Raw genomic sequence first — 19119 nt, forward strand, 5'->3', positions numbered from 1 at the left:
CTTAATTTTAAAGATGTACCTAATTTTTCTAAACAATTTACATACACACATCATCTTTTGTGCTTACTTCATCTTACAGAATATACCAAACCCTGTCTTGTTCATAAAAAAAAGCATTTTAAAGAAATAGCATGCTTTAGATTGCCATGCTTTTCATTACTTACACGATGATTCTGAAATTTTACTTCATTACAAGTTTCTCAAATTAGATGATTTTAAAGAAGCAGATTTAAGATTAAGATTTAAAGAGTTCTGTAAATATAGAATTAAAATTTTATATGGTTCTTCACAGATCAAAACGCTAAATTAATATGATCTTCGTTATGCTTCAATAGATTAAAAATATTCATTAGTTTTATGTACAAAATCTGGCATGCTATTTAAAAAAGAATTTGCCAACATTTTCTTCTTTCCGTGCATAATCTTAAAGGATTTCGTACAAATTTTGATCATATTTAGGAAGAAACTGTAAAACAAAAGATGCTAGTTATGATGACTTATTGTGTAAAACAGAACTTGCTATTAATGTAGTGGATTATAATTAAGACACAATAACACGCTGAATAAATACTAATTCAGAAGTCAAACAACAAAAATCAGCATTATATTTACGAAATTTTCACAGGACTAGTTTCGATGGTTTTACCGAACCACCATCCTCAGCTGCAAAACCGCAAATGAACAAGATAGGAAATAATGATTAGATAAGATAAGAAAGCCTGGACAAGAATAAGCAAGTGGCGCCATCTGTTGGTGAAACCAGAACTAAAACATAATTTCTTTAAAGGTCGAAGGCAAATTTGGATTGGAATTAGAATCGTTAACTAGAACAGAAAGATTTTTATGAATGTGAAATGCCTCTAGAAAATCCAGTTCTCCAATGGAAGATGTTTTTTGAATAATTTGGGCAGCAGAAAAATTGAACGTGTGATTTTCGGACCAACAATGTTGAGCAACAGAAGACTTCTGTGTTTCCTTTTTTCTAACATATGCCTCATGTTCCTTGATGCGAAATTTTAAGGCTCTCTTAGTTTGGCCAATGTAAATTAAACCACACTGGCAAGGAATCCTATAAATATCCCAGGAATTCATATCCGGAATGGGGTCCTTGAGTATGAGAAAGAAATGATTAGGCATCTTATCGCTCATAATGTGAAATTCAATAATAAACCTTTGAAACCAAATCTAACTGCGAGAGAAAGAGCTAAAATGCGCAAAATTCATTCTAATCCGGATATTATCATTTCAAAGGCCGACAAAAAGGGGCCAGATAGTCGTCATGGATAAGAACACTTACATCGATGGTGTCACTAAACTCTTAAACGAAGGACCATATAATCCGATCCTTCACCTTCGGACTTGTCAAAAATAAAAACTGCGATCAAATCTTCTCAAATCATTTCAAGCAACTTAAAACATTCGCTTATCCCATCTGTTGCGAATTGTGCCAAATTATATGCTCTTCCCAAAATTCATAAAAGTGGTATTCCTTTCCGTCCTATTGTATCAAATTTAGGTACTGCCTCGTATCCATTAGCTAAATATTTAGTTTCTAGATTTTCCACTCTATTAGACAATAACATTTACACCATAAAAAATTCAATAGATTTTGTAAAAAAGGTTAAAAACATTTCTCCTAGTAATTTACTCATGGTTTCTTTTGATGTAAAATCATTATTCACCAATGTCCCAGTGGAAGGTGCATTAAGATGTCTAGAAACCAGACTTCGCGAATTTCATTTCACTTGCATCAAAATTGATGAGCTAATTTCTCTCACTCAACTCTGTTTGAAACAAACACATTTTGTTTTCCAAAATGAATATTACAAGCAAACTGAAGGATTAGCCATGGGAAGCCCCCCTCTCAGTCCCATCCTGGCTGATATCTACATGCATTATTATGAATCAAAATTGTTTGAAACTTTAAACTTCCCGGCATGGTTCCGCTACGTAGATGATACTTTTACCCTGTTTGAAGGTAATAAAGATGATTTAAATAAAGTTCTTTCAACAATGAATGAATTCTATTGATCCTGCTATTCAGTTCACTTTTGAACTTGAGACTTTCAATTCTCTTCTGTTTCTCGACATTCTGGTCACGCATAACACATCCAACTTCAGTACTACAGTTTACCGTAAACCTTCATCGGTTTGCCTTCCACCACACTTTAAATCATGTCATCCGACTAAACAAAAGTTAGCTTCATTTTATCCCTATCTTTTCCGTGCTCTTCAAGTTTGCTCCTCCAAACTAGCCCTTGATGAAGAACTAAATTATTTAAAAGCAATAGCTATTGACAGGGGCTTTTCACCCAACATTATTAATCAAGCGGTTAAAAAATTCTCATCTCAACACACTAAAAGACACACTCTTCTTTTAGGAGATTATAAAAATTCTATTGTCATTCCCTTCTTTCCATCAATTAGCTATAAAGCTGAACATATTTTCAGAAATTAAACTTTCGGGTTGTTTATTCTCCCATCAATAAAATTCAGAGTTCCATACTCAAAGACCCCATTCCAGATATGAATACCTGGGGTATTTATAGAATTCCTTGCCAGTGTGGTTTAGTTTACATTGACCAAACTAAGACAGCCTTAAAATTTCGCATCAAGGAACATGAGGCATATGTTAGAAAAAAGGAAACACAGAAGTCTTCTGTTGCTCAACATTGTTGGTCCGAAAATCACACGTTCAATTTTTCTGCTGCCAAAATTATTCAAAAAACATCTTCCATTGGAGAACTGGATTTTCTAGAGGCATTTCATATTCATAAAAATCTTTCTGTTCTAGTTAACGATCCTAATTCCAATCCAAATTTGCCTTCGGCCTTTAAAGAAATTATGTTTTAGTTCTGGTTTCACCAACAGATAGCGCCACTTGCTTATTCTTGTCCAGGCTTTCTTATCTAATCTAATCATTATTTCCTATCTTGTTCATTTGCGGTTTTGCAGCTGAGGATGGTGGCTCGGTAAAACCATCGAAACTAGTCCTGTGAAAATTTTGTAAATATAACGCTGATTTTTGTTGTTTGACTTCTGAATTAGTGGATTATGTTATTATAAATCTAATGATATTAGATTACTAACATCTTCACAAATTTTGCAATTAAGAGAATTTTAAGTGAATTTATATAGAAGCATAATGAGCATTTTAGAAATTGATTCTTTTTTCTTTTCAAACCATATGAAGAATATGAAGTTTTGTATTTACAGAACCCTCTTCTTTTCCCTCCATGTGTGAACATTTCCCATAAAATTATCTCTCTTATTTTGAGCAACTTAACTGAAGCACCTTTCTAGGATCAATATTTAAGGAAATAAAACATGTAGTAATATTTTTTCGAACCTTGTATACATGCATTTTTTTTTTTTTTATTACTAGTTATTTTAATTATTAAGACTATGTTCATAAATTCTTCATCTGATACAGAAAGAGTATAGAAAATATATCACAGATACATTACAAGACCAAAAATCTGCCAATATTTGAAATCTCTGCAGCCCCTTAATAACGGTGAATGACTCTTAGCAAGATCTGGAAACTAACTAGTGCCAAATTTTTTCACTCAGTGTTGAAGCAAGCTATCATACTCTACTGATTATCAATTTTACAACTAATAACAAGTAAATACATATTTTGCCCAAAACTGTTAATCTCGTAAACATAACTGTATTACAAAACAAAGGCTGGCTTCACAAACTTCGATAAAATGTCTTTAAATCAATCACGGATCATTGATTGTAAAACAACAATTAATGGAATTCTGCACTGTAAAATTGCCCTAAGAACATCGAAAGATGGGAAAAGGAGCCTACCAAAAAAAAGAAAAAAAAAGGGGGGGGAAGCTTTGTTAAGGTCCAAAGACAAAAACATATCCGTTCTTTACAAGATATACTTACAGTAATCAGAAAATATTTCCCTTGTTGGGGAACTTTGCTATTCTGAGAGACTCTATATCAACTTTACATTCATATTTTGTATATTATTTTTAGAATTGCCAGTTAAATTTGCTCACAGGTGAAGAAATTATTTTTCTGACACCAATTTTTATCAGTGGAAGTAGTAACTACATCTAATTTACTTTAGGTATTTTATAACTTTCAACACAGCCTTTAGCCTTTGCTCTAGAAGCATTTACTTCTTCCTTTAAAATTGTAATTGGGTTCCATTGCTTGAAGATTCTAGATACACATTTCTCTAAAGGTAACCAGTGTGTACATGTCTTATTTCAGTATTATGCAGCTGTTAGAATTCTTTCAATTTGACCTTCCTTTTAGAACTACTTTCAAGATAATAATAATAAATATCAACAATATGCGCATCCATACTTATTGGTAAAGGTTCCCCTTTTCAAGCTGCTAAATTTAACAGGTGACAGGGCTTACCTCATAATTTGCAAATCTGAATGTTCTTTTTTTAAGATGCCTCCAAAACCAGTCTTCAACACCTACCATTACCGGTGCATTGTCAGCACCAAGTACTAAGCAATTACCTAGAGGAATTGCATTTTCTTTGCAGAAAAAGTTTTGAGAATTAGTTGTGCTATATTAAAGCTAGCACAACTAATTCTCAAAACTTTTTAATCTACACCTGTAAGTTACTCAAGGAAGAAATAGGATATTAAATCATAATAGGATATTAAAGCTACACTCATGTCCAAAATTATGTTTACATGCGTAAATTCACGGATTTCTCAGAGACTATGACTTATAATTTAATGAATTTTCGTGGAATCATACATAACATGATGACACATAAATGCAACAGAAAAAATTGAAGATTGATGATCATATGATATAAAATTGTAGCATGAAACAATAAAAATGGTAATAAAGTGTGACAAAGAGAGTTAAGAAAAAAAGGAATGATTCAGAAAAAGAATTAAGTCTTACGAATTTAATATGGAATATGATCTCCCCTGACTTGTACACACATATCACAACGTGTTTTAAAGCTGGAAATAATGTTGTTAACCACAGTTTGGGGAATTAATCTCCACTCTTCCAGCAATGCCGTCTTCTGAGCATTTACATCTCTAGGAGGAGGATGTATACGTGCAATTGCTCTTCCAAGGTAGTCCCATAAGTTCTCTATCGGGTTAAGGTCAGGAGAGTTTGGTGGCCAAGGTATTCGCTTAATGTTTTCACTTTCAAGGAATTCATCAACGAGGTTTGCTCGATGTGGACGGGCATTATCATCCATAAATAAAAAGTCAGGTCCATATGCACCCCTGAAAAGTCTTACATAAGGATCTAAGACCTCATCCCGATATATCTGGCCTGTCACAGATCCGCTGCTGAATACGTGTAGGGGCGTACGTCCATCGATCATTAATCCACCCCATACCATCACACCTCCACTACCAAAACGGTCACGTTCCACAATGTTCGAGGGATCATTTCGTGTTCCTGACTCCCTCCAGATGTAAACACGTTTAGAATCACCAGTTAAACTAAACTGCGACTCATCAGTAAAGAGAACATGGGACCATTGATGTTCAGTCCAGTTTTGATGTTCTTTACACCAATTAAAGCGATCCCTCTTTTTCTGTGAAGACAGTAAAACACATACCCTTGGCTTTCTGGCATAAAGAACTTTTTCATTAAGCCTTCTGTATATTGTTTGCCATGATGCAACAGTTCCAGTGCGGCTGCAAGCTCTGAAATTAACTGCCGAGCAGTAGCCTTTCTGTTACGACGGGCAGTTAATGCCAGATACCGATCTTCACAAGCAGTTGTCATTCGTTTCCGACCATGTCCAGGCCTCCTTACAACACTTCCATCATTTTGAAACTGTTTCTATAGCTTAAAGACTGTCTGCCTTGAAATATTCAGACATGTGGCTGTTTCCATGATTGACTGCCCTGCTTCTAAACGGCCGATAATTCGCCACTTTACAGATTCTTCCAAATGATACTTCGAAGCCATAAGAAACCGCTTTGAGTCCCTACACACTGAAATCAAACGCTATGTTGCAGAAATTCACTCAAATATTCAGTTTGGGCAAAGCGCTCGATTCACCCTTGGATGACGTAACACCTAGATTTGCATCATGATTACTTTTGATTGGATAATGCTAATTAGGCTTGGTTTTCACACATTCCCTGCAAATACGGATCACATTGATTCGATATTTCATTGAATATCATCATTTTTTGGGTATGTAAAGATAATTTTGGACATGAGTGTAGTTGAATCTCCTATTAAAAGGGGATAGAAAGTAAACTACACTCAATTTCTGAAGATTGGATTAATAAACAAACAAAAATGGATATAGTTTTGCATTGGTATTAATGCTTGCATCCATACAGATTCAAAAACATTTTCGGGCAGGAATGCAAAGTCCATAATGTGGCGCCATCTGTTGAAGCCCAAACACACTAGAGAGTAAAGTAGATAGAAAAAGTAGATTCTATCTACTTTACTCTCTAGTAGATTCTAGAATTTGTCTTGCAGAGAAACAGCAGAATTACCAGTCCATTTGGGTCAGCTGTTCCCATTCGAAGAGCAAGTAGTACTTTTTCTTGGAGGGACTCGATCTTCTTACATTTTTCTACAAATTCAATAAATTTGGAGACAAGTAGCTGGAAATTTTTGTCCATCTTGAAATCTGGATTAGCTTGTTTCAGAGCATCATAATAGGATTTCGAGGACAAACTATAAATATTCTTCACAGGCATCTAACATCGGAGGGGGGGGGAATTATCAGATTGAAGCTTCCATGCAGAGGTTGATTTTTTAGAAGCAGGTTCATCACGAATTTTAGACCGAAATTCGCACAGTTTTGAAGAAGCAATATGACCAACTTGCAATGTACACAGGTTGGTTTTTCTTCCTTGAGTAACTTACAGGTGTAGATTAAATGATTTTGCCCACACTTGAGACATCTGGGTGCGTTGTTGCAGAATAACTGCCTATGTCCATAGCAGTGACATCTAAAACACATCATAGTGTTTCAATTGCTTCTGTATTTGAAAAATTTAACCCGGAGATCGAGTATTGTGTTCTCTCTGTAAATGCTCCTGCCTTCATCATTCCTCTTAACAGAAGTGAAGAAAACTGGGAGTTTAATTGCACAGTTATCGACTTTCCTGGTGAACTGCGAGACACTGATCAGTGGAAAACCATTCTTAATTAGCTTGACCTTGATATCTTCTACGGACGAGTTATAGCACAGGCAAACATTTTCTTAAATAAAGCTGCAGCATGATGTAACGCATTCAGGCGGAGATTGTGCTCTAGTAAAAAAGCAGAGAGCAAGCATTCTGCATTAACTTTTTGGTCAATTGTTTCCACAGAAAAATTTACTTTTTTTTTCAATATAGCCCATGCTGCATTTGCGTTTTTGTGTATGCACATGTTTAAAAAAAAATTATGCAAAATTGAAAAATCACAATGATGAACAGTACATATCACAAATGTATTACATTTCCTTGATGAAATAATAAAAGGAAAGCCATCTGTGCATGACTTTTGAAAAGCACATGAGTATTTTACCTTTTTTGCAGACATAACCAAGACAAAAGATTGCAATTTCTTAAAATTTTTCTTGCCAAGCACAGGAAACACAGGGCTCAGCGGCGGAGATTGATCGAGGTGAAATAACCTCGATCTTACTTTGCGCTCATTGGCTAATTGGCTAATGGCTCATTGGCCAGATGACCCCCTGGGGCATTTGATGCTCAATGGCGAACTGGAACGCAATGCTTTTGAACACATGCCATGATATCTCATTGATGAAAAACTTTTTTTAATGTATAATCTAGAGGAAAACCAAGCACTTTCAGATTCAAATAAAGTATTAGCTTAATACTTTATTTGAATCTGAAAGCTAAACAAAAATCATGAGAAATTTTAAGACTAAGAGAAAGTCAAGCGAAATATGTTTTAAATCTGGTTGGTGGGAGTATGGTCGGAAATCGGAAGAGTTTACATTTAAAGCTTATTTATAAAACAAATTTATAAAGAGTTACTCACAATTCTATGAAACATTTAAAAAATTCATAACAGATAAACTGTGGAAGCAATATCAAAATTTAATATACTGTAATAAAGTAATCTAAGAATTTTTCTCTTACAAATTTTACTCACACTATGCACATTGAGGTCTCCTGATATTGCAGCCATTTATATATTATGTTTTATCCCAGACTTGCTGACATGCTAGTATAGTGTTGACATGTTTTTCAGCATACTAACATAATGATTAAAGGGTTCGTACACATTTCCTTACATGAAAATTAAGGACTTTTAAGGACCATCAAAGAAAAAATTAAGGACCTATCAGCAAACAAACAAAAAAAAAAAAAAAAAAAAAAAAAAAGGGGAATAGAATAAAGCAGTTATCCATTTATGAAACTAACAGAAGTGTGTATTATGCACTATTATTAAATTCAATTTAATACTTTAACATAAAACAATTTTAAAAATTAAACTAACTCCCTACAAGTTATGAAGTAGATAACATTAAATTAAAAAACATGTATAAGTGTATTTTACACTAATAACAGCCACAGATATTTTAGAGATTTACATGATTATTATTTAACTTATTTGATATTTATTTAAACACAACTACTATTACAATTGCAATGTAAGAATATTTTGCAGATTAAAATAACAGATTTGTAAACATACAATTTATTTCTTTGGTTTTTTGGAAGATACTAAAATAATAAACTATACAATAAAAGATACAAAACATTTATACTTTTTTAAAATCTGAAATTTTTTTAGATATTTTAACATCTAATTTATTTATGTCTATTTCCTTTTCTTTAACTAGTTTTCTAAGTTCATTTGCTTTGATAAACAAATCAATATTCCTGCTGGTCTCGGCTTCATCTGCTAAAAGCATCTATCGAAGCTGCTGCTGATCTCATTTCTTTATTAATTTCGATATTAAGAATACGTCCAGAAAATTTTATGTAATCAAATACCGTGCATTGAGAAATGTGTGATGAGTCACTTAAAATTTTCCATTTCAATTGCTTTATTTACAGAGAAGCCCCTTTCCACAGAGGCCTGTCCATGTGACAAGATAAGAATAATTTTCACTATTTTCCATACTTTAGAATAGTGAAAATCATGAAAATAAGAAGTGAGAAATGTGTCAAGAGATAGATTTTGAGGATCAAAAGTAGAAAATTCATGTAAATTTGTCTTAACTACTTTGTCTTGAATCTCTCCAAACTGCAGCAGAATTTCATCACAATTATCTTGTAAAACACGTTTATTCCGCATTAACACCGTTAGAACTATTTTCATTTTGTTCTGGGCTTTTTCTGGACTATTAGCCATCAACTGTGGGTTTATACAAGATACATTTCGAATAAGAGAGTAATTTATTGGACATTTAGCCATTAAGTGTTGTACCATTGTTAAGACACATTGTTGACCTTGTTTCAATGCAAAACTTGCAGCTTGTGAAATGTCCTTCTTGCGGCATTTTACATTCATTAACTGCTCAAATAAACTTTACTTTTATCATTATAACAATTTGGATCATTAAATTAAATTTATTAAGATTTTCTGCTTTAGTTATTTTTGAATATTCTAGTTTCAAAATTTTAAAGTGCTAAAAGCAATCACTTACAAGTTTTAAGATATCTTCAGCAAAAAAGGGAATAAGTGGTTTATCGCTTTGATAATATTCAAGGAAAGGCAATAATATTTTTGACAGAGAGAGAAAAAAAATTTAATTTTATAAGAAATGTTTTATCCTTAGTTGCCTTCAAAATATTTGAGATGGATTTCAATGATTTTTTTTAAACTGCCCCATTTCAACTTTTATAATGTATAGTAGCAAGTCATCCCAAATTTCAATGGCTCTTTCAACTGCTGGGACATTTTGCAACCATCGGTAAAAGCAGAACTTCACAGCAGAAAATTTTAATTAAAACATTATTTCTTTATCTATCAGATGATGGAGCAAAGATAAAAATTCTGCAATAATCTTGGTTTTATTGTTAAACAAAAATGTATGAATTTTTCTTACGCATTATATTTTAACATTTAAAAAATGTACTATGTCGATAAAAAATTGCGACATCGCGAAATATTCTAGGCAGGCATTCCTGCAGAGATTTCGTTACATCGCTAAAATTGCCATAAGAATGCGATATTGGCAATACCATGAACACGTTTTGTCCGTGTAGCAACCATTCCGCTTATTGGTCATTTTCTTTTAATTTATTAATCTTTCGTTTCTTTTATTTTTTCTTTATCATTTCAACACTGACTTTTTATTCAGGATTTAGCTTTTATTTTAATTTCTAGTTATAAATAGGTGAAATTAGCTTAATAACAAAAGATAATTTCAATCATTATCACAATGAAATTTTATATTGACCAACTATTTGGATAACTAATGTGATATTAAAATTCAATAACATTCTTCTGAAAGCAGTATTCCTTTTATAAAAATACTTGGTAAAATTCTAGTATGGTGCAGCCTTGGCGCAATTTTGAAAATTATCGCCAACACCAAAATGACCCGTTTAACTACCCATCTTATATGTCCCGTTTAATGCTCATCATAAAGTAGCCAAATCCCTTATGCAACGGATACCTTGCGCATAGGATTAAACCAAATACTTAATTGTCTATTGAAGCTTCAAAACGTATTTCCGAACTTCACTTTTTTTTGGCTAGCGTTACCAAATTTGCCCTTGGCGACCTAAAATCGAAATGGAGCCAACAGATTTCCCGCGAAATCGATAACAGACCCTCTGCAGAAATAAACTCATAATCCCAATATCCCATACTTATATGTGCAAAAAATAAATAAATAAATAAAAATAAACTCCGTAGAAAGTGATCAAAAATTAATTTATGGCTTAATTCAAACAAACACAGAAAAGCAAAACCGTGTAAAAACAAATTGAAATGATAAAACGAAACTTAGCTTTCATGTGAATTTTCAGCACTGACTCTCCCATTCTAGAAATTTCAATTTGTTTCAGACAGAGACCACATTTAGCTTTATAAGGATTGTCATCCATCAATATCCAGTCTTTGTAGTCAGCTTGATGGAAGTCACAGTTTATTGAAAATGCACTTTCCAGGCATCTCGTTCCTATTGGGGTCAGAGGGGTTGTGGCCTTCCAGATTGGGATTGTTCTAATTTTGGCAAATATTTTCAGAATCCCCCCTTTTTTTTTACTCGAGCACCTTCATCATCACTTTCGCCTCTTAAAGAACTTCTGGCTTCACGCTTTCATCACAATCTGCCTAAATTTATGGATAACACTTGTTTCGAAAGACTGGGTAAATAGCCAATCAGACACCCAATACTTTCGTCCTAAGGTAGCTAACTGTTTTTTATCGTTTGCAATGCAAATCTGCCAACAGATTGTTTAAGAGCCGTGTAATTTTAATTCCATATTCATGAGAAATCACAATTCACACTTAGAATGGCAATCATTAGAAATGATAAGAAATGTCAAATGAGCAAAATTAAGGACAATTTATTCATTTTGACCAAAATTAAGGACTCTTAAAGGACCAAAAATCATTTTTGAAAAAATTAAGGACTTTTAAGGACTATACGAACCCTGTGATTACTACCGATGGACCAATACACTCGCACAGGCAATCAAAGCCATAGCATACATGATACTAAAGCAAAAATCCAACAGATTATGAAGCATAAAACAGCTTCCTTAAAAAAAAAAAAAAAAAAAAAAAAAAAAAAAAAAAAAAAGTCTCAAAAGAAAAGTTCATTTGTCCCAACCAAAGAGCTGTGTGCTGATAACCTCAATTTCAAAATTGTATTTACTGATGCTGTTGAAAACAGATGCTGCTTTCCAGAATTCTGCTCGAAATTGTCACTACACACTCAAAATGCATTCTCAAGTGTAAAATAAATGCCTGTTCACGTACATCAAACACCATATTGCTATCTTCTTTTGATAAAACATGGGATATACGATCAAGTCTTGCTTTAGGAAAGCTCACTGAATGGTTTTCCTCTATTGAGGAAAATATTTTCATGCTCACTAGGTAGCTCATTCAATATGAATTTTTAAAAAATTTCATAAAATTATGAATAACTCCACTAACCAAATATCTCCATTAAATACTTGAAAAAATATTATTCATCTGTCTATATCAAGGAATGAAGTGCAACATACATTTTCATTCTACTAGAAAAATTAAAAACAATTATATTTTAATAACTATACATTTTATTTGCAAACAAGTATATACAGTAAATCTTTTTTTAAAATAAAGGACGATTATTTTGGAGTATTTTGTAACAAGCACAGCGGTGATTATTTCTTCATAGTTTTCCTAATTAGTGCCATTCTCTGAAAAAGAAATTTATTACAAGCATTAACACCTTATAAATGACATTTATTAAAAATATTTGTTATTAAAAAATGTAACACACATGTGCTAATGTTATTTTAACATGTGTTAATGTTATATTAACATGCGTGTTAAACATGTTATTTTACATACGAGTTAATTTTATTTTAACACATGTGTTATAATAGGAACAGAACTTTTTTTTCTTGTATTTAGTAAATTTTTTTTTTTTTTTTTTTGGTTTGGCACAATTGGCACTGTCTCTTTGGTTGACGGGATTTTCTTCAAGTACCCAATTTCCTAAAGGGGATAATAACACCCCTTTAAGGTCATATGCATATGCTCAGGTATGTATTACACACTAAAAGTGAAAGCAACATTTTTTTAAAATAATTATAAAAAAGCAGTATTAATTCATCCAACAACTTAACCACAATTACCTACACCATACTGTATACCATAAGAATACGCCATCCTAAATTTTATGTATTTTGGATTTTTGCCAAATATTTCAATCTAAAATTCTATTTATATGTAATCCAGTATCCTAAAAATATCTTTGTGCATGTTTCTACATTCCAGTTTCAGTGTCCTAATATTTTTATAAATAAAAAGTAAAAAATCCTATTAAAAGAATATGTCCACTTCTAAAAGCCATACTTCCATTAGAAAGCAAATGTCATAATTAAGAAATCACCCTTTCTTTACATTAAAATTATAAATGGTGTTGTTCTTTGAATATGTCACCTCTGAAGCAGATTCAGTATGAGATTCTACTGAAATTACAATTTTGAGCTCCTTCATACACTTGTTTGTTTGTTTGTTATATTCTAAGTACTAGCACTGCTAAAGTGTTTTTAAGTGATTACAATTGAGGAATGGATAGACTATTTTAACAACTTAATCTAGCAAACTATTAAACCACAGCTTAGTCATATTAATTATGTATGAAGTTATCACCTTGCTGATAGTTGAGTAGGATTCACTAAAATTCTTCAGGAACGATACAAGACATTTCTGCAACTCTTCAATATGTTTATTACTATACATTCAAGAAATGTGAATGCCAACTGCAAAGTTATCAATGAAAAAATATGCTGTACTAAGTGCATCTTCTCCACAATATGTGTTTTCGAAAAAAAGAGCTACATTACTTTTCCTACAAATATAGTGTGGTACACCAAAAATGATAATATTTGTTTCTACATGATCTGACACTGGTGAGAGAGAAGAGAGATCAAATTATGTATGAATAATTTCATTCCATGACACTCCTAAAATTTCTATGAACGGCTTGGTAATTGCATTTCACAGTTCCTTGCTAGGTGATAACATGAATATATGGATGCTATGTAGTAAATGGGAAACAGATGTACAGGCCATGCATCATGCTATCCAGGAAACATTGATGTTTTGGCCACAAGTTTGCTGTATTGGATAATGAGAACAGACAAACAAGAACCATAGTTAACCATATCAGGTTCTAGTATTTCATATTCATAAATAAGGTGTAAATAGAAGAGAAGTTTAATACCCCCCATGCTTTAATGCCAGATCATTAACCCAAATGGTTCAAAATGTTTGTCTATATTAGCCTTTCCAGTGCAGTACTTCCAGGGATGGATTTCTGTATTTAAAATCTACAAAAGGAAATCAAACTTGCATCACAAAATATAATGCATAGCTTCCAGTCTTAAAACATGAAAAGCAAAAAGGTTCTCACATTAAAACCAGGAGTTTCCTGGAGGTTTTAGCCACTACACAGTGGCAATATTAAAAAAAGGGGGGATTTAAATTTGATTCATAACACATGATTCAGTTTATTCAACTATTCAAAATATAATTCTGACATTCTAAATTTTATATTTTTTGGATAATTTCATTTTTTAGTTTTCTTACACTTTTATGCTGATAAAATCGTGAAAAGGGAAAGAAAGTTTTTATTTATCAAAGTTCTTTTAAACACAATGGAAATAATAATTAATGTATGTATTGTTGTGAGAATAAACTTTGTAATGTACCAAATACTGATGCAAAACAAAATTAAACACTAATAATTAACTAGTTAAAGATTGACTTCCCAAATGTCTACAATAGATTAAGACAATTCAGATCAAATGATATAAGTAAAAGCATACTGAGTATCAATAATGGTGCAAGAAAGAAATCTGAGCAATTTAAATTTCATCATTTGCTGAAAAACAATCTTCTTTATAAAGGCTAGATATTAAAAATTGGGAGATTCAGTGATGTATCAAGAAACTGTCAAAAAGCTGAGAGTCGCCCAGCAAAACAGGTAGTTGGCAGCTATTTTGATACTGATAATGTATATGAAAACTTAACACATTACAACTACAGATGCTTGGCTAATAGTATCTAAACGAATAAGAGAATAGCAAAGATATTTTAAGTCTTAAAAAAAAAAAAAAAAAGATTTAATTATGTGTAAGGATGCCCCACAGCCAAACTATCTCTAGTTAGTCTTCAATGCTGTAATCAATAAAGATATATCCATAACATGTTTTTTTATCTATCACGGTTATTTAGATCTAATATTTCAGTAAGTCTAATCCTTTTTATTCATTATAATACTATATCATCAACACTGAATATGCATTCTTCTATTCAACACATGCAATCAACTTTCCCTCAACTTCACTCTTTATTACTAAAAATTTACAATTTATATAGTAGTCGTATTCATTGCCTAGGTATGCTTGCTTGTCCCTTTGAAAATAAGAATCATGAAATTACTTTTCACACACAAATTTACTTTCTTCTAAATTAGGCCAAAGAACACGACTCACCCAAGCATATAATTTACAAATGTGTTACGCTTTAATAATTTATCTTTTCTGTCTTGAGAATTTGGAAATATTTTTCTGATGCAAAAATTTAAAGAAGCATTAGCTTAGTATATACTTTGAACATTTTCACTGATTACCTCATTAATTTTTTTTCAATAAATCTTGTGAATTACAAATATTTTCAGTGCAAATAATTATAAAACCTTTTAGTATGAACCAGCTTATAAAAGTACTTAGGTTTACCTGTTTATGAGCTTCAGTAGTTGCTGACTTTTTATATGGCCTCCATTCTTCACATCCAAAACCAGGTACACACATATTCCAGTTTTTTTCTAAAAAGTATATTAAAAACTTTAACAGCTTAAACAAGTAACAAATAAAGGGTAAAAACAGTATATAACAAATACATACTATTTATAAAAGGGAAAATAAATGAACCCCTTAAAAATTTAACCCCTTAACAAATCATCTTATATTTATAAATAAAAATATCCACTGAGTGAATAATTCATATTTCAATCAATGTCACAAATAACAAACTGTCTTGACATGGGACTACATTTTCTAGTTTACTGTTCATTTGAGTTACATATAAATACATGTGGAAACATACATAAATACCAAACAATCCAATTCTACTCCAAAAACAAGACAGCTGTTTTAATATTTTAACCTGATTTTGCCTCTTAATTTAGAATGCTGAAAGAATTACAGCAAAAACAGATTAAATGAAAAAAATAATAACAATTATCTGGCTAATTTTACATTTAATAAAATTATCTGGTTCATTTTACAAGATGACTCTGCGCTAATTATCATGCATTTTATTTAGTTTTGAACTTATGACCACTTATTATGCTGTATTTATTTCATGTACAGTCAAAAGATGTTAATTAGGACACCCATAATCCGGACCTCAAAGCTACAAACTTTCTGCGCATTCGTCGCGTTGCAGAAAGTTGACACGTAAGACCTTTACGGCTGCGAATATGCGTGTGCGCATGCGCATAATAGGTTTACGCATGTGCGTTTAATGTATAACGGACAGTATAAGCTAAGCTAAAATGATCTAATTCAGTTAATGTTGCAGATTGCATTGTTTCTTAATCTTCGAATTGGATAAGGCTTATTATTTTTTGCAGACTGTTAGAGCAATTTTATAAAAGTAAGCTTAAACTTTCGATTATATCAAATAGAATTTCCGATATATATTTACTACAAAGCGAAAGTATGTTTTGAAGTCCATTAAACAAAAAGTGGAATTGCTGCAAAAAATGGATAAAGGCATAATCCTTTGTTTATCTAACCATTCCGAAATCTGTTTATCAATTTCACATTGCTCTGCGGGGGGAGGGGGGCACGTCATTGCGCGCAGTTAATTGGAAGTTGATCTGTCAGCACCATCCTTATCTTCAGGGCAGATTTTTTATTTTATTTGGCTTATAATTCCTTACTAAATGTAGTATTTCATCTTGATGTACTCAGTCTTTGAAATGATTTAAATCAAATTCCTCGTCATTATAATTCGCTTCCGATAGTGAAGCACTTGAACAGTGGATATAGCACTTGAACACTTGCAATTATAGCACTTGAACAGCAGAACTTTGTAACTGAAGAAGAAATTATGTCTGTTTACAGAATTAAAGAGAAAGTATTATCACATAAAACGAAGCAAACTTAACATTTTGGAAGTTTCTAGAAAATGCATTTTTAAAGACCATTGCATTGAAAACCAGAAAATTGCATTGAAGCTTCTAGAAGTGTTTACCTTCCCTAAAAAGAAGAGATTGTTACCTAACAAACTCTATAAATAAAAGACTGTGTTATGACTTCTTTGCCTGTTTTATACTCTTAAACTTTCTGTTTGGTGATTACTGTTTTAAACCTTGTTCTGAAACTGAATTTGGTGATCTGAGATTGCCTTTGTTTGTTAACCAGAATTTCACCCTATCTCTTTTTTTCTTTTCAGTTATTTATCTCTGTTTATCTCGCTGTAAGAAGTATTATTAATATTAAATGAAATTTCAAGGTCTTCCTGTTCATCTGGCTTAGTTATTCAAGGAAATCCCTACGAACTCATAGTATACAAGAATATATTTTGTGGTACTTAATAAATATCATAATAGATTTAAAATCTTGTCAACATTACAAGCTTTATATTTATTTTTAAACAGATGTATGCAACACAACAGGGCTATTTTGGGAGAGACTGTTTTTCAAAAAAACCAGGCTATATCAACATTACACAAAAAATTATGATTAGTTCAACTAGAAAGATGTTAGTTACACAAACTATGATTAGTTAAACTCCTATTACTATCCATATTACACTGCATATCAAATTCCAGAATAAATTACCTTTGTATAGTGGTCTAACAGACATCGGAACTGAGTATCATACTATTTAACTCTAAATTAAAATAGCTCATTAAAGTGTTCACTTGGCTAATAAGTAAGATGCAAAAGAAAAATCTTACAATTTCTAACTCACCAAGACTTAACTGCACATCTTTTACTTCTAATATGTTTGACTTCCGATGCTTAGCTAACAGACATGATGTGACCACAACATCATCTATAAATTCTTCTGCTAACTGCAATAACAACTGAAAATAAAAAGAAATATAATGATCACATGATATTAGGATGTACAGATGTATATATAAATAACATCTTTAAATCAATAAATATTGCTTTCCTTGCTATTAAATGGGATTAATAGCAAAATTTTCTTTTCTTTAAGTCAAAAAAGCTTTTGTCCGCACTTATATTTATTCATAACTAACAATATATTTTATTTATTTAAATGATTTCATGCCTGCTTAAATAGGATCACTAAGTTAATACTAAGCATTACTATTATCCTAGAAATTTTAGCCATATGTTGCTTCTTAACAATAATACAATATTTATATATGTCCTAAAAAATCTGAAGCATAAACCACATGAATTCCTTGAATGTATAGAATATTAAATTATGCCCATTTTTTGCTGCATTTCATTTAAACTTATTTCCTTGAATTTCATTAGTGATATATTTCTCATTTAATTAATTCAGTTCTCTCACTATGTGGCAAGGCAAAAATATATACAATTTCAAAATATCTTTATTAAAAATTGAAAAATAATAGAAAAATATAAAACACCAAATCTTCTTTAACAGTTAAAACAATTAAAAAATTTTTACAATTAAATTAGTTTCTATGCGAAAACAAGTAATTCAGTCAGGGGGCAATAAGGCAGATTTTGCGGTGCACAAAAGTTTCCTTTTCGTCCCACTCGAAAAAAGACACTGAAAGGTGCAGAAAGAATTAATTCACTATTTTGCCAAGTTTGAAATGCAAACAAATGTGTCTGCTATAGTAAAAAAGTTAGGCCTAGTGGCACTTAAACAACTTTTGAATTGCTGATAATTCTACAACTATTGAATTCAGAATAACTAAAGGCAGACTTAACTGGAAGATAAGAACAACATAATTCAATCCTTTTTAAAGGGGGGGAAAGCACAATTTACCAACATATAAGAATAAAAAAAAAGTTGAGCTCACAGAGCCGAATAACAGAGTGGATGGTTATACCAGTGATAGATATACCAGAAATGGAGATACCAGTGATGGCAAACCTATGGCACGCTCATCACAGTCGGCCTCATCAACCAGCATGCAACTAAAATATTACTTCCTTAATCAATAACCACATTAAAATGATACTATGTAATTTAAATAAGGGTTTTTATCTTTTCTTGAAAGTTTCACTTACTCACTTATCATATAATGCCACTAGCATACAGCCTAAGCCTAGGTATAAGATTTTCCATATATCGACATAGAAATAATATACATATTTATTGATCCAATTGGTGATGTTTCAATTGTTTGGGCCAATCACATTACTTGTTACATGGCAAAGGATATGCCAGAGTTGAAATAGATAATGGTTTGCTAAACAAATTCAAATTTATTGCAAACTGCAGATGAGCTTTAATACTTTTATTATT

The 19119-nt window shown here is 31.8% G+C and overlaps 1 protein-coding gene across 2 annotated transcripts in view; it reads right to left on the minus strand.

The window, feature by feature from the left end:
- Positions 1-12168: 12168 nt before the first annotated feature.
- Positions 12169-19119, minus strand: part of LOC118179428 (transcription initiation factor TFIID subunit 12-like) — a 64895-nt gene continuing 57944 nt past the window's right edge. For both annotated transcript variants that reach the window (XM_085813245.1, XM_085813246.1), the window contains 3 exons: positions 17614-17728; positions 15366-15454; positions 12169-12314 (listed from right to left, as the gene is read on the minus strand). In XM_085813245.1, coding sequence (XP_085669371.1) covers positions 12279-12314; positions 15366-15454; positions 17614-17728 — 240 coding nt within the window. In that variant the 3' untranslated portion in view covers positions 12169-12278. The remainder of the gene's footprint in view (positions 12315-15365; positions 15455-17613; positions 17729-19119) is intronic.

This window comes from Stegodyphus dumicola, chromosome 3 (assembly GCF_044657685.1).
Source record: "Stegodyphus dumicola isolate Sdum_Otavi_A_Nest chromosome 3, ASM4465768v1".
NCBI classification, from domain to species: Eukaryota; Metazoa; Arthropoda; class Arachnida; order Araneae; family Eresidae; genus Stegodyphus; species Stegodyphus dumicola.